A 16,229-nucleotide genomic window follows, 5' to 3' on the forward strand; every position below is an offset into this window, starting at 1 on the left:
AATGTGCTAATGATGGATGGCTGCTTAGCCGGCAGCTGACAGCACTCCTACACTAGAAAGCACTTGGTAAATAAATAACTCCTCCGCGCACAGACACACACACACACACACACGCACACACACACACGCACACGCGTAAGCGTGCACACATAAACAATTCCTCCTGTGACTAATGTGTTTCCCAGCTCAGGTAGCGGCTCCCAGCATTATATAGTGTGTGCGTGCGTGTGTGTAAGTGTGTAAGTGTGTGTGTGTGTGCATGTGTATTGGTTTCATCTACTCTGCTGTCTCACACACGTCTTTCACATGAACAAATCTAGCAAACATATTTAATCGATGAGCGTCTAATTCGGAAACATTATGTTTGTGAATGATTTAGAAAGACAAATCTGGCATCAGATGGAGGGGAATCAATATTTCACGGACGTGAAAGAATCCTGTTTTGTAAAGAAAACGGCTCGTGTGCGAGCAAAAGGTCTTTTGAGAAATGGTACCAGTAGAAGCTTTGTGTGTTTTCTGGCTGCCAGCATCCGTTTTCTTCCAGACGATGTGTGAGAGGTTTTGTTTGCCTTTTTAGTTTTTAATGCAGACTTCTCAGTCGTTTCATTTCCCCCCCCCCCTCACCAGTGTACCGACGGAAACACACCGAGCTGCAGTCCATCCAGCTGGAGCTGCAGAGTCCAGATTGTAAGCTCAGCAAGCTGCGCGCCTCCACCATCATGACCGACTACAACCCCAACTACTGCTTCGGCGGCAAGACGGCGTCGGTCAACGACCTGAAGGAAGTACCGCGGCGCAACATCTCCCTCACCAGGTGAGAGAGACGGGAAAGAAAAAGTCCACTCGCCACATCCATGCTACTCCGACGAGTTTCCTGGAACATTATGAAAAAAGATCCTTTCAGTGCGAGTTGAATGCCCCTCTGACTCCAGCACAACGGCTTCTGACCAAACACGACAAATCCAGCCGCTCACTTTAATTGTGATGGAAATCCACTGGTACAAACTATTTTAATGGGGTGAACTCATGAATACAGCATGGTGTGTGAAGTCGCAGTTTAAATAAAGCCTGAAATATTAAAGCCTTCTAAACTACGGCTCTCCTGCAGTCGTCCAAGAGGCTGGGGAATTATTTTTGCAAGGCTCTTTTTCAATTTTAATGCGTTCTTCATGTGTTAATAGTTCACCAGTTTATCATTCTGGTTCCCAATCTTTCTCTTTCTTGTCGACCCCATGCATATTTACCCGCACTCAGACTTATTTGGACCATGCATCAAGTTAAATGGCTGCAACTTTTTTAATTTAAACGATCATTTGTTGTCAAAGTTCAGCATCAGCTCATCAGCTCATCAGCCCGGTGAACGGCTGGTTCAGAAAAGAGACGAGCGTGCGTGGCGAGCTGTCGTTGAAAGTATTTTATTTCCTTTGTTTCTTTCCCTAGTGCTCCACAGGTGGCCATTCTTTGGACGTAGGTCTCGCAAGGACATGTTTTACTGCTGGCTGCTGCCAATGTCGTCAGCTCAAAGTGAATGAAATTGTAAATAATAAATGTGTTTGCGTCTCCAGGGGCCTGGGGCACGGTGCTTTCGGTGAAGTCTATGAAGGGCTGGCGGTGGGGATACCGGGGGAGCCGAGCCCACTGCAAGTGGCCGTCAAGGTGAGGACCTTCTGGATCGATTGCACTTTTCTGTTTTTCAAAGTTCAAACTTTTACTGCATCAAATTAGATCCACGGGGACTTCTAACTGAATAATAAGCTATTATACGCTAACTTAATTATACGCTAACTTAATTATACGCTAACTTTTCTCAGTAAAGTAGATCTTTTTTATTCTTTTTCTTTTTTTTTTACAATTGAAGACATTATCGCACAAATAATAATAGACACACTACATATAATATATATCATGCTGTATATCATGTTTTCTGGTGATAAAGTGCTGCTGGAAAACGGTGCCTCGCCTCTTTTGAGATGAACATGAAAGAGTTTAAGTATCTCTGGAGCGGTGGAGGATACTGCACATCAAACTTATAGCCATGCATCGCACTGACAATCCTTTTGTTGTGTCTTCGCAACAGACCCTTCCGGAGGTTTGCTCCGAGCAAGACGAACTGGACTTCCTCATGGAGGCCCTAATTATCAGGTAAGCCTCTGAGACGGGGACAAGTCTGCCTCTCACACGGTGCCAACGAAGCCGTTTCTGAGGCTGCGTTCGTGTCCCCGCAGTAAGTTCAGCCACCAGAACATTGTGCGCTGCATCGGAGTCAGTCTGCAGGCCATGCCGCGGTTCATCCTGCTGGAGCTGATGGCCGGAGGAGACCTCAAGTCTTTCCTGAGGGAGACCAGACCCCGGCTGGTGAGACGCGCTGCTGCACGTCATCGTTGAAAAGCAATTACATCGATTTATTAGATTTTTGTAACGACCTTAATAAGCTATAACTGTTCTCGTCATTGAGTTTTTTTTCTTCTTTTGCCTTTGATATAATCACTAACATTGGATGCTGGGTCTTTCTCTGTTTCCTATCTATTTGATCAGGAGCATCCATCCAGCCTGACCATGGTGGACCTTCTCAATGTGGCCAGAGACATCGCTAAGGGCTGCCAGTATCTGGAGGAGAACCAATTCATACACAGGTACTGACCTCCCCTTTTGCATATCGATGTGCCAAACCAACAGTAGGGTTGGCACAGACAAGCGCAGCACATGGGGATGAAAGGATGTGTGTCGTATCCCGCTGCCCTACATTCCTCCTACCTCAACAGATTACAGGGACAGAGCGAAAAACAAACGATAGACGGCCCATGTGATCACGCGTACACATATGGAATGCAGAATGTGCGAGGGACAACAAACGCAGTGCAGATTCATTTGCAGACTTCTCCTCTGAATTATGAGCTGACTGCGTCCGTCCAAGCGTAACATATGGACTCTGCATGCCTTTTGCCTTTGGTATGATAGCAGAAAGGACAAGTGATGAGTTTAGCATCAGAGCAGCCAGATGGGGTAGCCGGCTTGTCTTTTTACGGTCTGTATCCGAGGCACAAGTCTCCTTCTATATCCATATTCACAGCTGTTGGGGAACCGAAGGGAAAAGAATAAAAAATAAAAATCCTTCTCTTGAATCCGTCTCACAAAGACTTCCTTCATGCATTTCTTGAGCGGAAAGTCAGGCACTTGTCGAAAGGGGAGAAAAGGGTCAAAGTTGCTCCCATGATCACTTCAAGACCATTCAAGTGCATCCGTCTTCCTTCACATCTCCCTCCGACTTCAGAGGAATTGGCCAATGACAAACGAGGCCTATAAAACCACGTTGGCCCTTACGCGGCACAGCGGAGCCCCATCAATCCATCTAATGGCCGACTCTTCTTCGAAGGCTCGGGAACTTCTTTGCAGTCCGCTTTTTTGCCTCCGAACCTGTATTAAAATTCATCCTAAGACTGTCCTTGAGACTAATTTCAGTTTTTATGGAGGTGTGTTTACCCGGGGTTGAGTAAAGGGCAGGAGAATGAGGTAGTGTGGAGAAGTAGCCGCTGCTCAGAAAAGGCAGCTTTTTTCTGTCAGGGACTACAGGGCTGGATGATTTGAACCGGGGTGTGTTCCAACAGGTGAAATGAATAACTTGCTTCAGATGGATGGATGGATGGATGGATGGATGGATGGATGGATGCTTCATTCAACCACAAGGTAAAATTAGTTTGTTACAATAGCAAGCAACTTACATAGGACACAAAACATATCAGGAATGCAAAATACTCAACATATACGACCGTATAAACAGTAGAGTGTATTCATTGAGGAAATTAAACAATAAAGAAAGTGCAAAAATGCTAAGTATAGTGTATATGAAGTGTATATGAGTATGTACAGTGACTAACTAAACAACAAAAGCGCTGTAGGGGCTGTTGATGTTGATGTTGAGTAGATTAACGGAGGGGTTTCTATGCGTTTTCCTGCAGTGCCGTTCATTCAGCACGCTCTTCCTCCCAACTAGTCAAATACGGCAGCTTTGTCAGGACACACCGGGTTCCCCACTGGGCCTGACGCCATCCCTGTTCGCCGACTAACACCGCGTGCCAACCGGCTAACTACTAGCGTCACTGACACGTTCGACATAGCGCTGTGGCGGGAGAGCGTTCCCGCCTGCTACCTAAACCGTCCGCTGTGACAATGTGAGCATTAAACAACATCATTGGTAGCCATCGACAGAGAATCGGGTAAATTGGTGAGAAGAGGTGTCTGCGTAGATCCCCATTATATTGTGTTTTTATTAATCTATAGAATAAAAGACAACACCTGCGCCAGCCACAGACTGTTCACTGTGCGGCCGTCTGGTGAGATGCACAGAGGTGTCAGCTGCCGCACCACCGGACTGCAGAGCAGCATCTGCCCTTCGGCTGTGAAACCGCTAAACTCTCACACACACACAGACACACACACACACTTACTTCTCCAGTGGCTGGTCTCTGATATAGTTTGTTTTTGTGTGTTTATATTTTGCACGTAGCGAAATTGGACAAAAGGCATTTTGTAAATAAATTAACCTTGTTGTGTGTAACCTTGAACTTCCTGGACAAAACACAAACGCAGCTAACACTACGTCACCTCTTGTCCTTTTTCACTACATTCAGACGTACAGGCAGTCCTGGATGAGCTGCTATTGTTTGACGCATAGTGCACTGACCAAGCGGCCGTATGTGCCGAGGTAGCGAAAGAGACCCTGGGCCAGATTTTCTATTGTTACTCGTCTGATGCTTCATTTTTACGACAGACCCGGTACTCACAGTGGAAATTGAAGCCACCTGAAAAGAAGCACTGTGCCGAGGAGAGTCGGGTAGTTTCACGCAACCTTGGGTGTTAAAACAGACTGGAGACAGAGATTGTTCCTTAAAGTGCTGCAGTGAAACGGCTCTTTAAAGCGCCGTTAAAATTAGCTGTAAATAAGGCCTGTGAGCCAGTTAATATTGTTTTAATAACAGCCTGCTCTCGCAGCACTGGGCTGCACGTACAATAGCAATGTGTCCTTCCCTGCAGCCGTCAGCCGGTCTGTGAGAGCTCCGGCTGCATTTCAAGACGCGTACGTGCCTACAAGCAAAGGCAAATCATTTGCATGATTTCTTCCGAGCCATTAAACGAGGACCGCTTGGATTCAGCTGCAGCATCTCAAGAGAAAGGGAACTTGTCGTTGTGTGTACGCCAGCTGATTTGTATGCTATGATATATTGTATTCCATTTCCTGAGAAGCCCTCTAATGGATTGATTCATACACTACTTTTTCCCTGAACAGCAAATGTTGTTTTGCGATACCGCAATTTAGTAAACACTGGTTTAACTGCTTCAGTCTAAAATTGGAAGCAAATGGATGCTCTACACACAAGGTTGTTTTTTTTGTTTTATTGCACAATAAATAATTTCACAGCAAAGTGGAAGTAGTACTACAATATTACACGTGGAACGGTCCAAACACTTCTGGCACATTGCAGTGGGCCAACCACGCAAAGTGTAGTCCCCCGTCTTAAAAAGCCCTCAGTTTAGATCAGTCTGAACTATTACTTTATCCTCATTGTGTCATTTCACATCCAAGTTAACCAGAGTGCGGCGGCCACAATAACGTGTCGCTGCTTACGCGCTCGCTGAGGCCGCTTCACGGCTACTTCCCTCTTCCCCGGCCCTGCCCCCGTCTCCGGATCCAGCTTGAGCGCCGTGTCACATGACGTTATTTGGATGTTGGATGGTGGGGTATATCTTGTCCCCCAGCGTGCACTTGATGAGGAGCAGCGTGCCCGCGACGTCACTTCCCAGGATGTTACGGAAGTGCGACGCCTGGGGAGCAGAAGCCTCACCCTCGAACACGCAGCATACCAGCACAGTGCAAACATCCGACTTCTGCATGTTCTGCTCGAAGCGACTCTGCCTCATATACTGTGGAACGTTTCCATCTTCTCCCTGGACGCGCCGTGTGTGCAGAGCTATAAAAGGCTCCGCAGGAGACGGTACACTTTGCCAGTTTGCCCGGGGCAACGCTGTCGTCACACTGAACCCCAGATCCAAAGGGGGGGGGGTTATACATGGAGCTCCTTATAGATGCAAATCTATAAAGCTGGTGAGGAAGACCATGCGTGAGCAGAGCTGTGTGAATGTGAGCGTTCAGTATGAACTACAGTATTATAGTTGTGTATTAACCTACGGACCTGTGTGTTGTTGTTTTTTTGCTCGTCTTTCAGGGACATTGCAGCTCGGAATTGCCTACTGACCTGCAAAGGGCCGGGCCACGTCGCCAAGATTGGGGACTTTGGGATGGCTCGAGACATTTACAGGTACAATTGAATGACTGATGGAGGACAGCAGGCTGGACTCGCCTGAGTCTAAATAAGGTCTGAAGGCGGGGTTAGGCCATGTGAGCTCACATCAACCTGAGAAATACCGAAGGAAAAGGTATCTTTGGAAAACAAATAGCTGGGACACTGAGGAGTGAGCATGCAGTAGATGACAGTTCCATGCAGCTCGATGAACAAAACACGTCAAGGTATAAATCAGAATCAAATTACGTTCATTCAACATTTAAATACCCAGGCTTGATTATCGTGATTGTCGTTGCGGTGATGTATCATCGCTGCACTATGGAAGATCTCACTGACTCACCCTCCTGATGGTCCGTAACAGAGAGAACTAGTCTAGCCCTCCGAACCGACGCGTATGAATCACTGCTTGCAAGAAAAAGAAAAAACATCCATATGAATGTATTTAACAAGTATTATCTAATCTGGAGGTCTTATGGTTAAAGTGCAGCTTGACCTCAATGTGTTAGGTTATGATGCGTCTCCCTCAAACACATGATGGAGCGTCTCCACGAACCGGCAAATCCTTTGTTCCCCTCACAGTTCCTGCATGAGCACAAACAGTTTTGAGTGTGAATTTCTCGGGTGTGGATAATTCTTCAACCCCAGGACGTGACAAATCAAAATGCAAGAGCCAAAACACCTGTTTCCCCAAACAGCGGTGAGAGGACACAGTGCAGGGAGGGGTCTCATTCCTCCTCATTCCCAGAGGTGCATTCAGACCACATGCACATGTAACCTGCAACAGATGTTGACAGACCTAAAAATATCATCCTGAAAACCTTCACCAATGATTTAAACATAGAAAAATATTGTCACTATGCGTTATTATAGGTCCGGCCCACTCGAGATCAACATGGGCCGCACGTGGCCCCTTCACTAAAATGAGTTTGACACCCCTGACCTACAATATATAAGAAAAATAATCGGATTCAAACCATTTCTGTGAAGTATCAGCTTGACTAAAAGGGAACTAGCCCCGCCCATCCGGCGGGCGTCTCATTCCTCTCCGCTCAAACTTTTTAATATAGCCACCGCGATTTCCACGGGGCGCCGTTTGAATGGCGGCGCAATCCAGCGGGGAAATGTCCCTAGCCCTTTCATCTGGTGAGAAATTAGAGCAGGGGAAATGTGTCACAACATCCAGCTGCATCAGCGCAGCTCTTTCGAATCATCCGACGGAGGGAGAGAGAGAGAGAGAAAGAGAGAGAGAGAAAGAGAGAGAGAGAGAAAAAGAGAGAGAGTCACATGAGAGCAGAGTCACTCTCAGAGCATCCGGAAAGGGCTGTTGCGCAATCCCCCCCGGGCGCCGCATCAGGACCGCTTGATTTAATTGCTGATGTCAGTTTCCCAGGTGCCTGGATGTGAATTTTCTTTTCATCTCTCAGCCCGGAGCCGTGGTGCCAGGGACCTTTTTCTTTTATCATCGTCGTTAGTGTCGAGAGAGGGGGCGGGGGTTTGGTGCGCCCCGCCGTCGGTGTGTGCGTGTGCGTGTGTGTGTGTGTGTTTTGTTGTTGTTGCCGTTTCATGATGTGGCCCTGTGCGACGTGACGTGACGTGGGTTGTTTTTAGGCGAGGGACCGGGACGAGGCTTAATGTCATCTTTTTATATTCTGGGAGCCGAGCCACAGGCAGACTGGCACGTGGCGGCCCACGGACTCCCTTTCAAATTCCCTCATAAAGCCTCGCACGCATGCCTGCACACCGGTGATGCGATGGTAAATTAAAAAAAAAAGGCTGGGTAAACAAAAGCTGCCGGTGAGTAATCATCCCGAGGTAAACAGCCGCCATGAAGAGGAATTCACTGAGCTTTGAGAAAGGAGTCGCATCAAATGACCCTTTATCCTCAAAGGAGCTATTAACGACGATTCATGACTTTAGGTCTTATTTATTAACGCCGGCCTGGTGCGCACCGCAAAGGTGGAAGAAAAACATTCGACCCAGACACAAATATTAGGCGGCACATTGTGTCCTCGCGTGTTTTCCATCTTACTCTCCGTTCAAACAAAGCCTGCTCTGTCTTCCTGCTTCCCTTCTGCTCTCAAGAAAAAACATGCGTACACAAACAGCTCTGTGTGTGCTATAGATTATAGGGACTGTATTTAAGCAGATCCGCTCTCAGTCTGTGTTGGTGCTGTTAGCAATAGTAATAAATATGTCCATAAACCCCGCGCTATTATATCTATCCACTGACAGTGAATCGGCGAGTCCTCTACATTTTACCCTCCCTCAATCTTTTCAAAAAGTTCCATCACTTAAAGAGGCAGATAACGAACTGTATAGCGATGTGTTTCATGCCATCTGGTGATCTCAGGGGACATACAGTATCATGCAAACTGAAATAAGAAAATACAATCTATATCAGAAACATGTGATCCAAGCCAAACAGAATATGGCTCTCCTTCCTGCAGGCTCATTAGAAGATAAAGTTCAATGTGCCATGTTGTAAGGAAGTATGTCCCAACTGAATACCTACGGCATGCAACAGTACGTGCTTTGTAGCGGCAGCTGCAGTACGTATTACAAGTATGCAACCTGGAATGCAGCTTGGGAACTAGCTTTGCAAAGGTGCGCCATGTTTTACTCGCGAGCAAACAGGAGCAGACTTTTTCAGGCGGCTAATACAGGTACGAGAGACGTGTTACGTTATTGAACACTCAAATGTAGAAACCTTAAGTACAAACCCAAAAAGAAGAACCAACACGTCTCCTTCAGAGCTGCGTTTCCTCTTGTCGTCTCCTCACAGCAGCGTTCAATCCTGTAACAGCAGGCCCAAACATGGAGGAGGTAATTGATTCCCATCGCTGAATTGATCGCGTCATTCTAAGTGATAGATTAAGGCGTCGGGGCGGGAATCTGTGCGCCGGCCCCGCGGCGGCAGCGGCAGCGGGTCGCGGCTAATCCGTCAAGCAAACAAGCTTAACTAGTGAGTGTTTTCTCCGCTTGGCTGGATGTGTGTCATTCTTTCTTCAAGGCTAGCTCGTTATGCCAATACTTTGCTAAGTAAATATACCTCCCTTTCAGCTACACTAGCTTGACAGCATGTCGTCTGTAATCATCTCTGCTTCCCGCTCCCCTGAAGCCACACAGCTGTCGCTACCAGTGAACACAAACACTCAGCGGCTGGCTCCGGTTCTCGGCCTCCAGGGGATCCGGTGGGAAAAATGCAGTTGGTTTCTTATCCGTCTGACCTTTAAACCTGAAGCCCCATCGCGGTGCACACGGCGCCTCGTCGGTGGTTGGCGCGAGGGCACACACAACGGATCAGTCGCTGGGTTAACCAGCCGAGGCGCGGGCTACGTCTGTCTCGGCGCCGCGGCTGGAGCCGCGGCCGTCATTCACGGGTTCACTTCCACAGATCGCGTTCAGGTGGCGCTTCTTAAAAGCGTCCGTCCAGACACTCTGCCCCCCGGTGAGCAGCTGGAGCACAGCTTGAAAATCCTCCTCAAGCAAAAACAGCAAACTCATGACAAAATGTGATGGGTCATGCAGCTCGAGCCCAGAGGCTTTGGTGCCGTATCTGAGGAGCTCAAGCTGCCAAAACCAGAAATCTGTTTTTATTCTTGCTTGTTGTCCTATCTGGCCCAAGCTGTTCTATTCTTCACCGCCCTGTTTTCTTTTTGTGTTTTTTTTTTTGATGCATTGGCAATTCTTTTACTTTTCTGTATTTTTTTTTTTTTTTGCTTTATTTTTGAGCTTTTATTCGCCCAGGGAACGCCGACCGAGCATAATGCCCTCTTCTCATCCTGCTTCACATTCACACCTGGGAGCTGCCCACTGTAATTACAGTCCTTATTCCTGTGCAGCCATGTGCGGTCGGTGCTTCTGGTGGAGTTTTTGAAGGCGGAGGGAGGAAGAGACTGTTACTGCTGCTTCTTTACTTCCCCCTACAGGCCCAGGGATTTGAACTGGCAACCCTCCAGTCACAAACCTGCGTCTGTCGGCGATCGTAGAGTCCTATTCATCAGGAAGCACTTGCCATGTTTGCAAACAACTGCTTGGGAAGAAAAAAAAGTGCCACTTTTATGACAAAAGCACTCGGGGCCAAACAGATTTACTCCTCTGCAGCAGCGAGAGATGCCAAATGAGGCTTTTCTTTATTTTATTGGATTCTCTTTTTACCCTGGCCAAACACAGCTGACGCCGCTTAACTGGAAGCTTGATGCGTGTCCATTTGTGTGGACGGGACGGGGGGGCGAGCGGCTCATGTCGGTCCTCGCCGGGTGCCAGGAGCGGGCGCGAGGTGACCTCCATCACCATCACCCATCAGATAGAGCGCGGCAGATTATTTCTTTTGACATCGCAAAAAAGTGCCGGGAGGCATTGAAAATGGCCCGAGCCGGGGCTCGGACCGGAGGAAAGAAATCTCCCTCTTCCCCCTCGGCAGAGATAAGGACTTCTTAAAGGGGCTCTCACGCCGACGCGGCGGGGAGCTGGAAATGCGATCGGATCGCGCCGCCGACACGGCCGCCGACAACCCGTGATTTAATTGCTGGATGTTCGATTTTTTCATTTTTTAAAAAAAATTTTTACTCTCTGCTATCGAGGCCAGTGGTGTTGCCATGGTGACGCTGCTGCAAACTGCAGATGCTTGGCTTTCATTTTGCAAATATTTCACTTTCTTTTTTTATTATCAGTGGACAACAAAAATAGTCACACAGTCATCAAGCGCCACACTCTTCAAAGTGCGTGCGTGCGTGTGTGTGTGTGTGTGTGTGTGTGTGTGTGTGTGTGTGTGTGTCCGCAGGGCGAGCTACTACAGGAAGGGCGGGCGCGCCATGCTGCCAGTGAAGTGGATGCCACCAGAAGCCTTCATGGAGGGCATCTTCACATCCAAAACAGACACGTGGTGAGCATCCCAACTCGCTCACTGTGACTTCACCTCCTCCCCCCCTTTGTTTTTTCTCTTCCTCCCTCACCTTCCTCTATCCTTTAACCCCCCTGAGCCATATGGTTTAGAGTTGTTTTTTTTCTCCCGAATTCCTCGTCTAGCCTCTATCTCATACTCGTCCTCTGCTCTCATCCTTCACAGCTTCGGCTCCGGTGATGCTTTTTCGAATTTATGGCCCCGGTCGTCCTTCGTCTCGCGCGGCGTCTTCGTCTCCCCGCAGCTCATCTCTCTCCTCTCTCGTCCTCTGCAGGTCGTTCGGGGTGCTGCTGTGGGAGATCTTCTCTTTGGGCTACATGCCGTATCCAAGTCGCAGTAACCAGGAAGTGTTGGAGTTCGTAACCAACGGCGGAAGGATGGACCCACCGAAAAACTGCCCCGGGCCGGTGTAAGTGCAGCCCCGCACGCTTTTGGCATGTGATGCACGACCACAAGCGCAAAATTGGATCCCACGAGGTCTAATTATGCTTCTGCACGGCGTAGAGAAAGAGGCTCGGTTGCCCGTGACGTACGCACAGTACGGGCTCTGAAAACAAACACAAAAGGCCAAGATGAGAGGCTGCGATGGCGCGAGACGAGTTGTGACCCAGAAGGCGTGGGGGGGGGGGATGTGACGGGCGATGGCCGTCAGTCTGGAAAACCACATTAACAGTTTTCTTTCTTGTTCGCCTCCCAATTTGGACGAAGTCGTGGGCGGCTGATGGAGAGCTCAAAAACCATTTCCGCGTAACGCTGTATTTCTCACTCAATGCCTCTCATGCCAACTCTATTATAAAACACACATGGGCACACGCACATTTCCACACCTGTTGCCCGCGGCTCGGCAGCGCTCTCATCTCGTTTAGCGTCTCCTGCCTTTTTTTTCTCTCTCTCTCTCTCACAAAAATACAAATAAAATAAGCGTGGCCCTGTGGCTCAATTTGAAGTTGCAAAAGAGTCTCACAACAGGACACACACACACACACACACACACACACACACACACACACACAGAGAGTCTTAAAAGCGGTAGCCGCAGTTGGAATCCTCCCATCAATTAAAAAGTGTTATCCAAAGCTGTCCCTTCATTGGTAGTTTGTCCTCCTCTCTGCGTCTCCCATTTAACACAAATCACTCAAACTGGTGGGAGACGATTATTTCAGCATTTTGTCACGAGGGGTAAATCTGGCGTTTGTTAAAGCAGCGAGGGAGGAGATGCTGGTTGGCCTTTGTTTTGCTTCAGGAGCAGGAAAAGAAACCAATTCTCATTCAATGTGTTCTGCTGGTGCTACTGCAGGTACCGCATCATGACCCAGAGCTGGCAGCATCAGCCTGAAGACAGGCCCAACTTCTCCACCATCCTGGAGAGAATCGACTACTGCTTACAGGTGACGCACAAACACGGCAACCCGAGCAGGGGACGAGGGACGAGCCGCTCGAGGGAAACGAGAGAGAGCAATATTGCTAGATTTGAATTGTGATGACTTTCTGGATAAAGCTCAAAGATTGTGTCGGTTGTCTATCAAGGATAACACGAGTTAGTGTTCGGCATAATCACGACTAGTTTCTGCATAAAACATTATGCCTGTTATCGTTATACAAACTATTCCAACTGTTAGTTACTCCATTTTGTTTTCTATTGATGAAAAAGAATCAGCTAATGTTACATTACTCACACAAAATCCACACAGTTCTCGTCCTTGTCAAACAGAGATAGATGTTCGGTGAGCGTGTGTGCTACAGATATAGACATCAAGATTCACACTATTCAGACTACAGCTTACAGTTTGCTCACAGATTATATCTTATTAGCTACAGCTGACTACGTCTGTTCCCCTCACACCTGCAGCTTCGTTATTCATTTTTCGGAGTGAAATGGTGGCGCCTACGTTGTAAAGATTGCCCTTTTTACAAATGGCGGATTTCATTTCTAACATGAATGACTCCAGCTCTGCTCTCTTGATGGTGTCCATCGCTTCAGGACCCTGATGTGGTGACCATGCCCCTGCCCATCGAGTACGGGCCCGTCCCCGAGGAGGAGGAGCGGGCCCCCCCGCGCCCCGACGACCCCTCGGCTCCGACCGTGCAGCTGAGCGCCCAGGTGCCCGATGGGGAGGTCCTGCAGCCGCCCCCGTCCTATCCCGCCGAGGACGGCCGGAGGGGCGGGGAGCGCGCGGCCGAGACCGCCGCCGCGTCCGAGGCCAAGGCGCAGGCCCCGCCCCAGCCGTACCTCCACCAGCACCCCCACACGCAGACCTCCATCACCATGACCACCACCAACACGGTCACCTCCGCGGCCAACTCCACGCTCACTGCCAAGGGCCCTCACGTCGCCACCCAGCCCGGCCCTGAGGGGGGCCACATCAACCTGGCCTTCACCCAGGGCCACGCGCCGGAGAAGGAGGGCCACGGCGGGAAGAACACCAGCCTCTGGAACCCCACGTACGGCTCGTGGTTCCTGCAGCAGAGGAAGCAGCAGCAGCAGCAGCAGCAGCTCCAGCAGCAGCAGCAGCTCCAGCAGCAGCAGAGGCAGGGAGGGGTGGGGGGAGCAGGCGGGAGCGGTGGCAGGGTGCCCGGCGAGGGGCAGGAGCATGTGGGCCGGACTGTGGCCGAGGTGGCGGGGGCGCTGGGCCTCCAGCACCAGCACAAGCAGTTCCAGCAGCAGCTCCAGCAGCAGCAGCATCAGCACCAGCTCCAGCAGCAGCAGCAGCAGCAGCAGCAGCAGCATCATCAGCTCCAGCAGCAGCACCAGCTCCAGCTGCTGCACCATCAGCAGCAGCAGCAGCAGCAGCAGCAGCAGCAGGGTCTCTGCAGACCGCTGTTACCCCCACCGCCGCCTCCCGCCGCCCAGTCGCCTCTGCTTTTAGATTCTGCCGCCTTGCCCCCGGTTCCGCTCTACAGACTGAGACGCTTCCCCTGCGGGAACATCGGCTACGGCTACCAAGAGCAGGGCCCGCCCCTGGAGGCCGCTCACGGGAGCCCCGCCCCTCCACCTCCTCCGCCCCAGCAGGGCATCGCCATGCCCTCCTCGGCGGCCCACCAGAGGGGGGTCTCCATCCCCGCCTCGGTGTCCCTGGGTCGGTCGGGTCTGTCCGAGGACAGCCGCCCCCTGCTAGTCACCATGGGGACCGTACAGGACCCCAGGCTGCCCAGGATGGAGGGCCACAACGCCACCGTGCTTTAGCCCGAATGCCTGTACACCCACGGGAGGAAACGCTGCGTCAGGACAGAGACGGTTTTCCCACCACCCCTACCCGTCCAGCCATTTTGGTTTCTTCCTCCAGTTCTCTCTGAAACTGAGCTGAATGAGTCCATCCGGCTTTCCCCCCACGAGAACCCCGGAGGTGTGTTAAGGATCCCCAATGGATGCTAAAGCACATCGGAAAAACTAGAAAAATAAAAGAGAAATACAGCTTTTGGGAGATAAAATGTAGGTTAAAGAGTTTAAAAAGATGTATTTTTTCAATGCTGGAGGAATCACACGAGCGAGGACGAATCAGATGGAGAGTTCATGGCGCAGGAGGACAGAAGGACAACTTTCCCTCTGCTCGTGACCGGGCGGCGAGGACGTTCGCCATGTGTTCACCCACAGCCGAGGACGTCGTTAGGAGGCGTCCAATCCGTTTATTTTGCCAAACTCCAGTCACATACTTTGGTGACCAGTTTGACTGGAGCAACTGGGAAGTTGTGTACAGCCACAAGCCACACGAGTCCGTTGTGCCGCAGAGCCCTCACACTGTTCCTGATCCACGTCCTTTTGGGAAACAACTTGTATCAGACTGATTTTACACTGGATTGCCAGAGACATTTATACAACAACAAAAAAAATACTGGGAAAAATGTGTTTGTTGATGTTTGCTTGCCTGCTTGTTTATTTATTCATTTGTTTATTTATTATTTGGACGTGGCTCTATAACTTATTCATGAACATGCTTCTTCAAATTCAAACAAATTTACTTGATCGACTGGTTTTCCCAATTTTTATTTTTTTGGGGGATACATCTGCAGGATCTTGGTTGTGGGTGGTTCACAGACGTCCTGCTGAAACAGGAGAGATGAGGATTTATCTTTTCTTTTGTCTTTTCCAGTAACCTTTTATCAATTCATTTCATGTTAAAGAAACACACTTTCCTTGCTATTTTTGTCTGGATATATCAACACAGTGCATATTGCTGAATCAATCTTAACCTTCAAATTCCCATCTTAAAGCACTCTACATTCTTAAATTTGCATATTTTATCTTTTCTATTATAGGATGAATGTTGTGGAATACAGATGCGTCTGAATGCTTTTCCTCCACATGTGAGTGAGCGGTTTCTCTCTGGGACAGCGGCGTGCGGCGGTGTTGATATTTAGGTCGACTAAATGTCAGATTGTTTTTTTTTTTTGTGTGTGTTTTTATGCTTTTGCGTGTTCGTATTTGGCAATCCTGTCAGTGTTTTCTGCTGTGAAGTGACGACGAGCCGCCATGACGCTCGGTGACGGGCGTGGACGAGTGCGTCCCCGTGGGCCGAAGCCATGAGCGAGTTCAGAACTGGCAACATGAAAAGTATTTTTGCTTCGTCAAACGCATTCATTCTGTGTCCCCTCCCCCATTGTTCGACGTGAAAAGACAACCTGAACTGCACCTGTAAATGTTGTAATTATAAAGTATTGTACTATGGCTCTGGTAAAAGCTGTAAATTGCCCTTCAGAAGACATTCGCCAAAATTAATAAATTACTATATAATAACCGCTTTGCATTCGTCTGTCTGCTGCACTTTTTGGGATCGGGGCCAAGTTAATTAGATTAATTGAAATAGGACATTACAATTGGGTGATTACATTTTGTTTTAAGCGCTCATCAAACACAGACACGCAGCGGCTCGTCTCGTCGAACATCCCTTAACGGCACACATTAGTCCTGTTCGTCTTCAGATGGCAACATAATAGTGCAGAGATAGGGCCGTAAAAGGCCAGATCACGTCTTTATTCGCCACGTCTGTATTACTTTGGGACCTGTCGCGTGACGCCGGCGGCCTGAGACG

The 16,229-nt window shown here is 49.2% G+C and overlaps 1 protein-coding gene across 1 annotated transcript in view; it reads left to right on the forward strand.

Annotated features, from left to right (window-relative positions):
• Positions 1-15,903, forward strand: part of alk (ALK receptor tyrosine kinase) — a 333,954-nt gene extending 318,051 nt beyond the window's left edge. The window contains exons 20-29 of the mRNA XM_068581094.1: positions 628-814; positions 1,566-1,656; positions 2,078-2,142; positions 2,226-2,355; positions 2,536-2,633; positions 6,222-6,314; positions 11,083-11,184; positions 11,477-11,611; positions 12,500-12,590; positions 13,184-15,903. Of these exons, the coding sequence (XP_068437195.1) occupies positions 628-814; positions 1,566-1,656; positions 2,078-2,142; positions 2,226-2,355; positions 2,536-2,633; positions 6,222-6,314; positions 11,083-11,184; positions 11,477-11,611; positions 12,500-12,590; positions 13,184-14,386 (2,195 nt within the window). The 3' untranslated portion in view covers positions 14,387-15,903. The remainder of the gene's footprint in view (positions 1-627; positions 815-1,565; positions 1,657-2,077; positions 2,143-2,225; positions 2,356-2,535; positions 2,634-6,221; positions 6,315-11,082; positions 11,185-11,476; positions 11,612-12,499; positions 12,591-13,183) is intronic.
• Positions 15,904-16,229: the final 326 nt, after the last annotated feature.

The sequence above is a fragment of the Clinocottus analis genome, unplaced genomic scaffold, assembly GCF_023055335.1.
Source record: "Clinocottus analis isolate CAN_PGR_092001 unplaced genomic scaffold, fCliAna1.0.p SCAF_17, whole genome shotgun sequence".
NCBI lineage: Eukaryota > Metazoa > Chordata > Actinopteri > Perciformes > Cottidae > Clinocottus > Clinocottus analis.